At 37.7% G+C, this 14800-nt stretch overlaps 1 protein-coding gene across 2 annotated transcripts; it reads left to right on the forward strand.

Annotated features, from left to right (window-relative positions):
• Window positions 1–188: 188 nt before the first annotated feature.
• LOC123876314 (cathepsin O-like) lies at window positions 189–11069 on the forward strand. 2 transcript variants are annotated; one of them, XM_045922537.1, is made up of 7 exons: window positions 189–459; window positions 1154–1500; window positions 7634–7766; window positions 8677–8870; window positions 9267–9386; window positions 9932–10004; window positions 10381–11069. In XM_045922537.1, exons 1-7 carry the CDS (start codon window positions 268–270, stop codon window positions 10495–10497), a joined length of 1176 nt encoding a protein of 391 aa, XP_045778493.1. In that variant the 5' UTR covers window positions 189–267; the 3' UTR covers window positions 10498–11069. The 2 variants fall into 2 exon arrangements, with proteins under 2 accessions (XP_045778493.1, XP_045778492.1); XM_045922536.1 differs by having other exon boundaries at window positions 9932–11069.
• The last annotated feature ends 3731 nt before the right edge of the window (window positions 11070–14800 follow it).

Raw genomic sequence — 14800 nt, forward strand, 5'->3', positions numbered from 1 at the left:
CTTGTACGGCGTTTCTAGTCTTCGTGACCTGATCCTGAATCCTGGACCTCCTGACGAACGACGAGAAGTGAGAACTCATGTTTAAAAAAAAACTGTCGAAATCTATCAATGATTTCTGTTTCAGAACGATTCACAGCTGGTGTCAAAATGTCATTGGTTATTGTGTCAGTGTCAATTTTCTGCTGTCACTGTCAAAAAAGTTTCCGAATTGGTGCGATGGTACAAGACGTGTTTTTTGTTGGGGAAAACTTTTGAAAATCTTTTAAAATGAACAAGTGGTGGAATTGGATTTTAATTTTAGCTTTAGTGTGTTTATTATTCGTGGCTATTCCCCTCACATACCCTGGGACCAGGACTAAGGAGGAATTGCGGCCTATGTTCGATGAATACATCGAAAAGTTCAACAAATCTTATAAAAATAATCCCGTAGAATATGAAACGAGATTAGAACATTTTGTGGTAAGTAAATTAAACCTTAGTGGTTATAAAATTGGTGTAAATCACATTTTAACTCACTGGTTCGACTTAGTCGTCAAAATAAATTGTTTAAGAAATCGAGATAATTATTTTTCTTTTAATTAAGTGAGGGTCATTAACTTCATGGAACTTTGTATGTGCTTACAGCTTAAAGTTGCGTAATTTATTCATACTTAATAATATGAAGTACTTAAACATGTTTCTCTATTTTTAGAGGATAAATGATTGTGCAATTAGGTTTCCTTAAAGTTTTAAGCTCTGTAAGCTCCAAACAAGTTGATTCTAGGTACATATAATACCTAAGTACTTATTTACTTACACAATTTATTCTGTTGCGCCTTGATCTTTATACATTTCATAAAATGTAGACGTATTTATGTATTTTGTAAATTACAGTTCCCATTATATACTTACTAAGTATATATTTTTTATTCTAAGTATATATTATTTAACTTACAATATTTGCATGTAATTTTATTTCAAATTCAAAGACAGGTTACCACAGTGAAATTCATTTATTTGCATTAATGAACCTGCTTACATAACGATAATATGAAGTTAGATTACATGAAGCCCCATCAGGGCATTGCAAAGTTGCATTAATTGTACTAAGTATGCAAGCTATGTCCTACATTACTGTCAAATTGAATTTCATAAAACTTTTTGTTTCATGTAGGCCTCGGTAAATGAAATAGACAGACTGAACAGCCTAGCCAGGGGTCCGCAAGCACACCGTGCCAGATATGGCCTCACAAAACTCTCCGACATGTCCCAAACAGAATTCATAGACATACACCTATCAGACGAAAAACCTCATCATCGTTTACGTGTAGCCAAAAGTTGGAGTAAGGGGAGCGGGTTAAATGTTGATGGGAAGAAGAATGGTCATAAGTCAATATTGGACAGTGGTGAAGATGATGAAGAAAAAGATGACACTGATGTGGAAGTTAAAAATTCTCATCACAATATCTACATAATTCTCAGTAGGAAGAGGAGAGCAGCTCTACCTTTGAAGGTTGATTGGTGAGTTACTCTGTTTATTATCTGACTACGGTAAAGTCAAAAGGAATGGTTATGATTTTTGCAGTCTATCTGTGTATGTACGTGTGGTTCATTGTAGCACTTAAGCTACTGAGCTGATTTTGATGAATGAAGTCTCAATCAATTTGTTATGATCTGGGTGACATAGGCCACATTTTATATGAAAAAAATCAACATAGTGGATGTTACATCTTTTACATATTTTTTTTTGCTATTGTATAGTGGGATATAGTGGTGCTTACCGGCCGTTCGCGGGTAGTAGTGCTGTTTAACTTTATCTTGTTTACTCCTGATATTTATTTATTTGAGTTTACGTAATAACTAGGTAAATCTAATGCTTCCTCAATTGACTCATGTCAATGGAATGCTCAACCTGAATGGTACATTGGAACAGGTACTAAAGATAAGGGTGTGGTTGGACTATAGTCCACCACGCTGGTGCAGATTGCCAGACTTCATACACCTTTGAGAATATTATGGAGAATTCTCAGACATGCGAGTTTCTTCACGATGTTTTCCTTCACTGCTAACCCAAGTGATGTATAATCGTTTAAAACACACATTTACACACACACACAAAGACCCAACACATTTTTTACATGTCTGTGGCTAATATTACAACTGGAAATCTCTTGATAGCATTTTAATCTAACATTAATGATATCATTAATGAATCTTGTTCATAGAGCATGAATTACCTACATATACATAGGTATAGGTAATGCACAGTAAAAAAGCAGGTATATCCATGTATGAATATACTTTATTGCACCACAAAACAGAAATGACAGGTTACAAACAAGTTTAGAACACCCCCGACAAGTTAGTGAAGGTTACAGTAACTAGAAAAGAGCTTTAACTAACTTTTAGACTTTCAAACGGCTGAACCGATTTTCTTGAATTATAGCTAAGAACACTCTCGATCAAGCCACCAAACAAAAAAAAAACTAAATTAAAATCGGTTCATTAGTTTAGGAGCTACAATGCCACAGACAGATACACAGATGCACACGTCAAAGGAGATCACTCTAGCTCCATACATTTTTGGGCCTTTTCTGAAAGTGCCGGCCAACGAAAAAAAATGGTACGGATCGTTAGAACTAGCCATTTGGAGTAATAGTTACTATGGCAGAAAAGTTGTAGGATTGCTCTGAACCAAGTTATACAAGGTCGAAGATTCGTCATTTTCATACATTTTATTGATTTCTAAAAGTGCTGGGAAACATAAAATAATGTTAGATATTGCTAGAACTAATGATTTGGAGCAATTGTCATTATGACCCGAAGGCTGTGGGACCATTATATGTCGTGTTATACAAGTTATACAAAAAATTAATATACTTTGTATAATTAATTGTAACCGATTTTATGATTTTGTTACTGTTCTGATTGTTTTATACGAATTTGAATACACGCACAATTATTTTGACTCCCACGAAGTGCTGGATCAGCTGCAATGTAGACAAAATTCGTTTATACATACCTGGATTGTATGCGGCCTTGTAATACTAGGTGATCTCATCCAGCCATCTCCCAAACTTCTGCCACTGGGATATCTCCGGCGAGCTCTGTGATGAATGCACCATTTGGTTATAAGTAATGTTCACCATAGTAACTACGAGCTTGCTTCAGTCGATAGCTGCCCAAAGCAACCTGCGTCGATTCTTCTGTGAATCTAGGAAAGTCATTGAACGGAGGATGTTGGCTTCCATAGCCTGGAAATGAGCTCTCCTTCTATTATAATTACATATTGTTTGTGATAACAAGTTCTGCTGAACTGTTTTGCTCACTGGCCGTTCAAGGATTACGTCAAGAAAATCACGTGCATGCACGTTGTTGTCTATCAGAACATGATAGCCGTTCAGCAATGCTGACAAAATCCTGAAATAATCGATCATGTTACTTAATGTCCGGTTACAAATCCTGAATAACCCTGAGTAAACAAAAATCTCTTCCAAAGCGGTCGTTAATCATTTACATTATCCAGCAGCAAATGGTAAAAAGTCTAGATTTATTGGCTTCGTCAGTAGTTAGCTGGGTTTTTACTGATGTTTTGTTACTGGCATTTGTGCCACATAACCGCACACCTCAAGAAAGTAAGAGATCAAGATAGTTTATGGTATCTCTAAAACCATGGACTAAGATAAAAATCCAGTAAAAATCTTCTATATCATTTAAAATCTACGCATTGTAAGTTGCTGCAGCGTGTAGATTATTGTTCCATCGCAACAAATATAAAGGCTTTTAGTGGTTTCGGAACTTGTGGTTAGGGTATGATTTTCACTAAAAAGTAATTAGTGCTTTTCTGAAGATATATATACATGCCTGTATCTGTCTGTACATGCCCTTAATAGATAGCCTTTCTTTCTTGAGGCATGCGGTTATGTGACACAAATGCTAGAAACAAAACATTTAAATGAAACCCAGCTAATTACTGACCAAACCAATAAATCTAAGCTTGTTACCATTTTCCGCTGGATGGTGGAAGTGATGAACAATTGCTTTAAAAGAGATTTTCGTTTGCTCAGGATTGATCACAGTGACCGGGCATTAAGTAACGTGATCGATTATTTCAGGATCGCGGTAACATCGCTAAACAGCTATCATGTTCTGATAGACAATAACGTGTACTACATACGTGATTTCCTTGACAAAATCCATGAACTGGTCAATGCGCAAAACAGTTTAGCAGAACTTGTTATCACACACAATAATTATAATAGAAGAAGAGTTCATTTCCAGGCTATGGAAGCCGACATCCTCCGTTCAATGACTTTCCTAGATTCACAGAAGAATCGACGCAGGTTGCTTTGGGCAGCTATCGACTGAAGCAAGCCCATAGTTACTATGGTGAACAGTACTTATAACCAAATGGTGCATTCATCACAGAGCTCGCCGGAGATATCCCAGTGGCAGAAGTTTGGGAGATGGCTGGATGAGATCACCTAGTATTACAAGGCCGCATACAATCCAGGTATGTATAAACGAATTTTGTCTACATTGCAGCTGATCCAGAACTTCGTGGGAGTCAAAATAATTGTGCGTGTATTCAAATTCGTATAAAACAATCAGAACAGTAACAAAATCATAAAATCGGTTACAATCAATTATACAAAGTATATTAATTTTTTGTATAACTTGTATAACACGACATATAATGGTCCCACAGCCTTCGGGTCATAATGACAATTGCTTCAAATCATTAGTTCTAGCAATATCTAACATTATTTTATGTTTCCCAGCACTTTTAGAAATCAATAAAATGTATGAAAATGACGAATCTTCGACCTTGTATAACTTGGTTCAGAGCAATCCTACAACTTTTCTGCCATATTAACTATTACTCCAAATGGCTAGTTCTAACGATCCGTACCATTTTTTTTCGTTGGCCGGCACTTTCAGAAAAGGCCCAAAAATAATGATCTCCTTTATAAACCCCTCTTTTTGGGCCGGGGTTAAATAGAAAACTTAAGGTGTTGAGGTCTATCTGTTTTTTAATACTATGGTTTGTTCCAAATATCGCTGGTCTAGATGAGTGATGCCCGTGTGAAGCTAGGATGGGTTGTTAGTATAATTACAAATGAAATATTTCTTGCATGTATCAAAGAGTCATTGTAAAATTATCAGCTGTGAACTGGTCAAAGAGATTCTGTTTTGTATAACTCGTACCTATAGGTATTAAGTATATGTACCTATATGTTGAGAATTTTTATCTCAAGTTTCAGTAATAAACAATGAACTTACCTATTGTGTTGTGGTTCAATCATTATTGCTCTTTTATCCTTTAAATTGTATGTAAAAAAAGTACGCAAATTCATCCACATCGTCACGTCAACCGATATGTCTATCCAAAATTCAAAATATTTTTAGTCAATTAAACTTTTACAAGTACCTACCTACCTACGTGGAGCGAGCTCCGGGTCAAATTCAAGCTTTTTGATGGACATAGGTATCTTGTAAGGAATTCTATGCGCCACGGTCTTGCGCCGCTCCAGCGGCTTCTTGCTATATTATTCTTCTTGTATACTACTATATATTATACTAGCTCATGCCCGCAGTTTCGCCCGCGTGGATTTAGGTTTTTAAAAATCCCGTGGGAACTTTTGATTCCCAGGACAAAACTAGCCTATTCGTAATAGCCCGTCCCCGGGATCAGTTCAGTTTTGGTGGTTAGGTCCCTTGTAGCATCAGGATTGAGGAGGTGGAATCCAAATTTTTTATGAAACAATGTCGCCAAGTTCCTCTATTGATTAAAAAAAAATAAGCAAATCGGTTCAGAAATCTCGGAGATTTCAGTGTAAAGTAAAGTCCCTTTTTTAAAGTAGGTTAAAAAAGTTGCCTATGTTACTTCCTGGTCAATCCTCTACTTGTCAGTGAAAATCAAGTCAAAATCGGTTCAGCCGTTCCCAAGATTAGCCCGTTCAAACAGAGAGATAGACAAAAATTTTAAAAACGTGTGATTCAGTTATGGTACCGTTCAAATAACCATATGAGCTTAAAATGAGGTAGTTATTTCGAAATTACAGGCAGACGCTTCAATTTAATTTATTAATATTAGACAGATATAGATAACAAGGACCATTACACAATGTACTGTATGTCGCAGACAGTGTGCAACAATATAATGTAATTTACATCTAATCCTCGTTCGCTTTGACTCGACCGTCTAGCTATTAGGAGGGGTCTGCCAATGCTGCGCTCTCCGGAGTGAGATCGCCTTTTTGGTACCTTGGGACCTCAACATCTATGGGTTTTTCGAATGTCTAGTAATAGATATTACTATACCCTCGTGACTAAACTAAACTCTAAACTGAAGTCTAAAGTGAACTATTCGTTTAGTAGGTACCTACTAAACGAATTTACCTGTGAAGTTCTATCGTAATTATAAATACCTAGACGATGCCCGCGACTTCGTCTGCGTGGATTTAGGTTTTTTTTAAAATCCCGTAGGAACTCTTTGTTTTACCGGGATATGAAGTTGTCTATGGCAGTTTCCGGGATGCAAGCTACCTCTGTACCTTTCATATCAATCGGTTATACGGATGGGCTTTTAAGAATCCCGTGGGAACTCCTTGATTTTGAGGGATAAAAAGTAGCATATGTCCTTCCCCGGGATGTAAGCTAATTCTATACCTCATCAAAATTGGTTACGGCTGGACCGTGAAAAGCTAGCAGACAGACAGACAGACACACTTTTGCATTTATAATATTAGTATGGATATTGGATGTTGTAAGATTGTGTTGCCAGTGATAACATATAATATGTGATGGGATTAAAGATAGCTCATACCCTGACTTAACATATAGGCTACTTTTTATCCCAGAAAAGAGAGAAAGAGGAAAGAGGGATTAAAAAATCTATATCCACGCAGACGAAGTCTCGGGTATCAACTAGTATAATATTTAAATCAACATTATACAAGGCAGGCTATGGATACCCAGCTCGGGTGTAGCAACATGATCTTAAACAGTATACGGTACCTAGCATGGAGACTGCATATGTAACCTACTATTCAAGATCATGTTACTTAGCCAGTGCAATCGAATGACATGCGCTGTTGCAGGCCACACATCCCTTTTTATTAGGGTTCCGTATTCGAAGGGTGCTAACGGGACCCTAATCCTAAGCCTCCGTTGTCCGTCCGTCTGTTTGTAAGCGGACTGTATCTCTTAAACCGTAATAGGTACCTAGAGTTGAAATTTTCGCAGTGTATTTCTGTTGCCGCTATAACAATAAATCACACTGTCTCACTATAATATTATAAAAGCGAAAGTTTGTGTGCATGTGTGTGTGTGTGTGTGCGTGCGTGCGTGCGTGCGTGCGTGCGTGCGTGCGTGCGTGCGTGCGTGTGTGTGTGTTTGTTACTCTTTCACGCAAAAACTACTCGACGGATTTGGCTAAAATTTAGAATAGAGACAGATTATGCCCTGAATTAACACATAGGCTACTTACTATCCCAGAAAATTACCCTGTCCCTGGTACTTAGTAAAAATATATAAATAGCTGGTATGAAATTAAAAAAAATTAAAGAGTGGTATTTCTTGCACGATGGTACGGCACCCTTTGTGTGTGTGTGTGTGTGTCTGATTCGCTGGTTTTTTTGTATGTTTCAAGGAGAGAAAAAGGCGTGATAGGTCCAGTGCGGGACCAGGGGCTTTGCGGCGCTTGCTGGGCATTCAGCACCATAGGAGTCATGGAGGCCATGGCGGCCATCAACACTGGCAAACTCAGCAGTCTTAGCGTGCAGGTACGACCAAAGATAATTCTTAGGGGTCCGTACTGCCGAATAAAAACGGAACACATAGGATTACTCGTGTGTCTGTCTGTCCGTCTATCACTGCCAATTTGTTCTGAATCTATTGGATCGATTAAGTTGTACTCATAATATGAATTTATAAACTGTGTGAAATATCAAATGTAAGCTAATAGTTTTTTCATAATTATAATGGAGTCTTTAATTTGAATGTAATTAAGACTGACAGACAGACAATGAAGTTATCCTATATATCATATCATATACATACTTATAAAATATTCATATATATATTATATATATAGAATCATTTCATTGCCTGATATAATTATTGCATAAGGCCTGATAATTTTAAAAATAGTTTTCGGATCGTGCCACGGTCTTGCAAAAAAACCTGTACATTGTACTTGAAGACAGGTTTCGCGAGTTTTTTTTCCTGAATTTAAATGGACCCGTTGTTTTGCGCGAATCCTTCGAATGACCTTTTAATGCATGTCTACGTAATTAAAAATACTTTTTGAATGTTGAAAAAGCAAACTTGATATCGAATTTATTTATATCGAAATATGTTTAGGGTTCCGTTCCTCAAAAGGAAAAATGGAACCCTTATAAGATCACTTTGTTGTCTGTCTGTCTGTCTGTCTGTCCGTCCGTCCCGTTGTGTGGGGGGTGTGTGTATACCAAGTGGGGTATCATATGAAAGGGCTTTACTTGTACATTCTAATACAGATTTTTATTTATAACAGTTTTTGATTTATCGTGCAAAATGTCGGAAAAATACCCGGGTACGGAACCCACGGTGCGCGAGTCTGACTCGCACTTGGCCGGTTTTTAATCTACTTAAAGGTACTTTTTAGGGTTCCAACGGGACGACGTTTCTGAATTTCCAAAAAAAATATTCCAGGAGGCGATAGACTGCGCAGGATTGGGTAACGTGGGATGCTCGGGTGGCGACATCTGTCTGCTACTGGATTGGCTACTGCTAACGGATACAGCCGTCCAAGTGGACACCGAGTACCCTCTCCGACTGACCAACGGCGTGTGTCAGAAGAAGACCAACGCGACCGGCGTGCGTGTTAAGAAGTTCACTTGCGATGAGTAAGTATTTTAAACTTTAAAACATCACACTAATCACACTAATATTATAAAGGAGAAAGTTTGTATGTGTGTGTGTGTGTATGTGTGTGTGTGTATGTTTGTTACTCCTTCACGCAAAAACTACTGGACAGATTGGGCTGAAATTTAGAATGGAGATAGATTATACCCTGGATTAGCACATAGGCTACTTTTTATTCCGGAAAATCAAAGAGTTCCCACGGGAATTTTAAAAAACCTACATCCACGCGAACGAAGTCGCGGGTATCAGCTAGTGATTAATAAGGTCTATTTTCTCCCTGACTGGTACTCTCTCCGTCTCCGTCCGTCCGTTACTAATCTCCGTCCGTCTGGAAGTCTGGAGAGCAGTATTTTACGTAAATATGTTTTGTTTTTCAGTCTGGTGGACTCTGAAGACAAGATCATAGAGACCATAGCTACCCACGGGCCTGTGACTGTCGCTGTGAATGCTCTGACATGGCAGAATTACCTAGGCGGCGTTATACAGTATTATTGCAGGTAAGGTGCTTTTGTAATTTGGATTTTCATATACCCTAACCACTTAATGAGTGAATCTTTTAGTAACCTAACCACTTGATGAGCTAATCGCTTTATGAGCTATTATTTAACCAGTTAACCACTTAATGAGTGCGTCTTTAAATAACTTAACCACTTAATGAGCTAATTTATATATAGCCTCGCTAATAAGCCTCAATAGCTCAACCGGTAAAGGAGTGGACTGAAAACCGAAAGGTCGACGGTTCAAACCCCGCCCGTTGCACTATTGTCGTACCTACTCCTAGCACAAGCCTGACGCTTAGTTGGAGAGGAAAGGGGAATATTAGTCATTTAACATGGCTAATATTCTTTTATATAAAAAAAAAAATAATAATTTCTGTAGGACTTAATCTCTTAATGACATGTCTGTCATGTCATAAGTACGGTTCACCTTTAAAATAAGTTTTAAAATCGTACTTTTGACATGATATTTGACACACAAAACTTAAAATGGCGCATGAAAACTCATTTTTTACCCATTATATACAGTATACTTTTTTTTACAGCGGCAGTACCAAAGACCTCAACCACGCGGTACAGCTGATAGGTTACGACTTAACAGCGGAAGTGCCGCACTACATCGCGAAGAACTCTTGGGGCAAGAGCTTTGGCCTCGGAGGTTACATACACCTAGCTGTCGGCAGCAACACCTGTGGTCTCGCCAATGAGGTCGCCTCTGTGGATATCAAACCTTAGACGCCACTTTCTAGATACCGTCGTATAGCGGCTTAAATATGGCGTCAAATGACGTCATCGAAATCTCTTGAAGCTTACGTATTTGCCCATAAATCGCGGTTGGATCCGATAGCTGCGTAAACCATAGATCTAAAACCTTAGACTCGAGTTCCCTATAAATACCGTGGTACAGCGGCCGTCATATACCGTCAAATGACGTCACTAAAACATCTATTTAAACAAGATATATTTATACACAAAGGCAAAAGTGCTGCACTACATCGCGAAGAACTCTTGGGGCCAGAGCTTTGGCCTCGGAGGTTACATACACCTGGCTGTCGGCAGCAACACCTGTGGGCTCGCCAATGAAGTCGCCTCTGTGGATATTAAACCTTAGGCTCTAGTTTCCTATAGATGCCGTCATATAGCGGCCGTCATATTGTGTCAAATGACGTCACTAAAACGCGCGTCGGTTTAAACAAGGTATTCATCATACAGTATAACACAGCGCAAGTGCTGCACTATATCGTGAAGAACTCTTGGGACAATAGCTTTGGCCCTACATACACCTGAGTGTTGGCAGCAACATCTGTGGTCGCGCGTATATTAAACTTTAGGCTCTAGTTTTCTATAGATGCCGTCATATAGCGGCCGTCATATTGTGGCTGTCATATGGCGTCAAATGACGTCACTGAAACGCGCGTCAGTTATGAACAAGGAATATGTATATTATATACATCGCAAAGAACTCTTGAGGCAAGAACTTTGGCCTGGCGGCTTCAATATGACGTCAAATGACGTCTTCAAAACGTCAAAACGGCAAAATTCGCTTGCGTAGAAAAACGCAACATAGCTCGGACTAAAACCGAATTTACACCAATGAAATACAGACCTTATTGCTTCACATTAAGATTTAAACTGTTTTTGTCCAACCCTGCCTACGAAGCTAAGTTTAACATTCCAAGCAGTTAAAGAAGCCCTTTATTAAAATATATTTATGTCGATCTAATGCTCTCTAAATGGACCAAGTAGAAGTAATAGTTTTAAGGCAACTTTAGATTAAGATGGCAACTTGACAGTGCTGCCATTGTTGTTCTCCCGTGTAGAGTACCCTTAAATCTTTTTTGCGGTTGAGTCTTTACAGTCTATGTGTGGTGAGCATTTTGAAGTCGTGCTATGCGTAGCTCGTCACTGACCTTTTCTGATATAAGTGCGCTGGACCTGCGATTTCCGACCTGTTTTTGAAGCAAATTGATTTTCGCCATTTTGGCCCTGATAGCAGCAGTGAGCGTACTCGGAACTAAATGTTAGCGATGAGACTGATAAAGACCATCTGGCAACAGCGAAGATCACTTTGATACAAAGTGTTAATTTTAATTCCCGTTACGTGCTGAATCTGAAATCGGCACAAAAATTGCTGTCATGTGGTCTTCTAGTGTACTTTGATAAGTCAATTTCAGTGTCTCTAGTGAACGATTTATGGGCACTGTACAAACAAATTCGTAATTCACCAAAAGATATTGTTCCTGAAATATTTCCGTCCTTCAAACAAAAAAAAATATATATACAAGTAGATCAAGAAAAAATATGATTAATTTGTTGGTTGACGAAAATTTTTGAAATTTTACATTCAAATTTTAAATGTTTGTAATTAATAATTAATAAGAAAAATAGAATACTAATTATTAGTATTCTACGCTATTTTTGAAATACAAAAAATTTTGCTATACTGCAGCTAAAATTGATTGATAAATAACTAATTAACTGTTACTCGTTAATAAATACTGTAACACCGATTTCAGTACTCGACCCGATAACTAGATGGCGCTAGTTACCTGTTACTTCGCGTTACCGTGAACTGCGGGTCAGTTGTATATATCGGCTAGCATATGTTTGTAAAATAATTCCAATCAATTCAAAAGCATTCCTATCAATTCCTAATGAATTCCGAGTCAGTTCTGGATTCCTTCGCTCGGTACTCAAACGAGTTACGAACTCTGCATCCACATCTGCTGGGACAGAGTTAAACGCTAGTTTCAGTAGTACCAACGACATAGGTGGCACGAACCCCTGCATCCACATCTGCTGGGACGGGGCGTTCCGGAAACCTACCAACCTTCATAGGTGGCGCGAACTCTGCATCCACATCTGCTGGAACAGGGCGTTCTGGAAGCCTACGAAGTGTCAGACTATAAGATTGTACCTAAACTAAGTGGTGAACCAATATATAGTTTCCGTCTAGTTCGACCTCGTGTTTTCTTCATCGCCTGCCTAACCTCCTCTACAAATTGGCGCCCAACGTGGGGCTGGTCAAACACTTTTACAATACGTAATTATTTTTTGAATAAGTGCCTCGAATTTACTAAGCAATAAATAATTAGGTAATTTTAAGATTATTAAGTAAGTGTGGGATAAGATGTGGCAAAACATTGAAATATAATATTTTTTGTACAAAAAATCTTGCCCATTATCTACCTAACTACTTATCTACTAAAAAGTTTGTGGTTGTAAACAACCAGTATTTTAAATTGTATTTAAAGTTAAATCAGATTATTGTCATTAAAATAAGTGTTATGTTTTGATGATGATAATATTTTTGTTATTTTCTTTTTTTATTTAGAGATTGAGTAGATTATATACCTATTTTATATGATTGAATTTATTTAACTTAACATCTCAGAAAAGCTGTGCACCTGTGCACGGTGCCAGCTAGAAAAGTACATAGGTATAAAAAAGTAAACAACACAAGAAAAATCACCTACGACTTACCAGGCTGTATGGTCTACGACCTTTGCCTTTCCTGAAGAGGATAAATTGAACAACTACTAAAAAAGTAAAAGTTTATCATTTTTTTTTAAATTTAATGATTAATTAAGTTAATTTCACATTATATTGGTGAATAATAAAGCAATAATAATTATATATAAATATATATTATTATGTAAGTATATTTATAGATTTCCTATAGGTTATAATTAATAATTATCATAGATAGTACAAGGTTTCTTTGTTCTCGAAATACTCTACTTGTAAAGTGCCATGGTATGTTTTGTGCTTTAGAAATCTCGATTCCATATTTTTGATGAGAATTAATAAGCAGAAAAATTTAAAGATAAGAAGTGTACATTTTTTTACTCAAATAAACATTTTATTGAAATACTATTCGATTGTTTGATTTGTATAATATATTTGGCAAGAAGTTTGTCTTATTGCGATATCACCTAATGGAATAATAATATATATTATATAATTTGTATATACAATATACATATATATACCATTATATTGTGATAAGGTACATACATGGTATGTATGATAGCGCAGTTAAGATAAAACTTCTTACTGAATCTTTTTAGTTAAGTACCTACTTAAATATAGAAAAAATATTAATGACCTAGTGAAATAAGGTCTCTTAAGTTGGTACCAATAGAATACGAGGTCTTAGGCCGAGATTCACATAGAGCGCACTTTGGCTTTGCTCAGTAAAAATGCAGGTAGGACGAATAATATTCAAAATTGCAGCAAAATAGCAGAATATTCAACATTGTTTGAACCCACCTTTCGTACTTAGATACTAATTCGGCAACTAAAGGGAGGTCTTATAAAATAACGTGGTCTTAGCTCATGAACAAGTTCTGGAAACAGAAAGGTCCAAAAATGTATGTTCCATTGCATATTTGCCTAACCATTACATAATTATTTTCTTCAATAATAAACATTTATTGTGGTTCACTTGATAAGATAGATGAGGAGTACTTACCTATTTAATAAAATATAGGTACATAATCAGCCGGGTTGCGGGCAGTTTTACCACACTTGAAAAGATAAAATATACTTTGATAGAAAACGCTCGAAAAGATAAATTACGGCCTGGGAAAATTAGTAACTTTGTACAAAAGTAGTTTGTACCTAGGTTGTTAAAATTACTAAGTAAAAGAAGGTATCCAAAAGGACATAATAATTTATCTACGATACCACGATTTGAAGCTATGTAAGTACTATGGTATTTAAAAAAAAATTGATATTTTAACCTAGGTTCATTATAGTAGGTCTGGGTACATCTTAATCCATACTAATAGGTATTATAAATGCGACATTGTGTTTGTCTGTCTGTTTTCCTTTTCGCGGAATAGGTAGGTACTTGGTATCTGTATAACCGATTTTGATGATGTACCGAGATAAGTAGGTATAGCTTGCCCGGAGAGTTTATCCCGAAATATCAAAATTCCCATTTTTTTAAATCAAAATCGCGGACATCATCTAACTATAGTAGGTACCTATTACTTTGCAAAGGAGGCGGCGGAACGTGAGAGGGAAATTTCGATGGTGGATCCCTCTCGCAGGAGACGCAGCGGGCGCCGAAGGGCAAATGATGACCTCCGGCCTCCATGAGTTGCCGACCTGCGGTTGACGGGCGTAAGGGGCGTTCGTCAGCCGATACATAACCAGGTCAGGAGGTAGCGCGCCGTGTTCCGGGTGCGCTTCTGAGACGGAGCTGGTAGCAGCCAGCCTAGCGATGGGACCCGTCCGCTTGGCGGCGGGTCAAGACCTGGCGGGAGTGCGGTGAATACTACCTTAGTGATACCCGCGCAACCGCCAGTCCGTTGAGGAACAAACACAGGTTTTAGTGGATGCAAGCCCCACATAACCCCTCCGTTTCCCCTGACGGAAGGGTTAGGCATTTCCTGTGTATAAAAAAA

Source organism: Maniola jurtina, chromosome 21, assembly GCF_905333055.1.
Source record: "Maniola jurtina chromosome 21, ilManJurt1.1, whole genome shotgun sequence".
Taxonomy (NCBI): domain Eukaryota; kingdom Metazoa; phylum Arthropoda; class Insecta; order Lepidoptera; family Nymphalidae; genus Maniola; species Maniola jurtina.

Bases quoted from the DNA above. Each gene is read 5' to 3' on its own strand.
- LOC123876314 (XM_045922536.1), top strand. From the start codon at position 268: ATGAACAAGTGGTGGAATTGGATTTTAATTTTAGCTTTAGTGTGTTTA. The intron at 460-1,153 runs GTAAGTAAATTA...TGTTTCATGTAG, and splicing joins CGAGATTAGAACATTTTGTG to GCCTCGGTAAATGAAATAGA. The intron at 8,871-9,266 runs GTAAGTATTTTA...TTTGTTTTTCAG, and splicing joins AAGAAGTTCACTTGCGATGA to TCTGGTGGACTCTGAAGACA.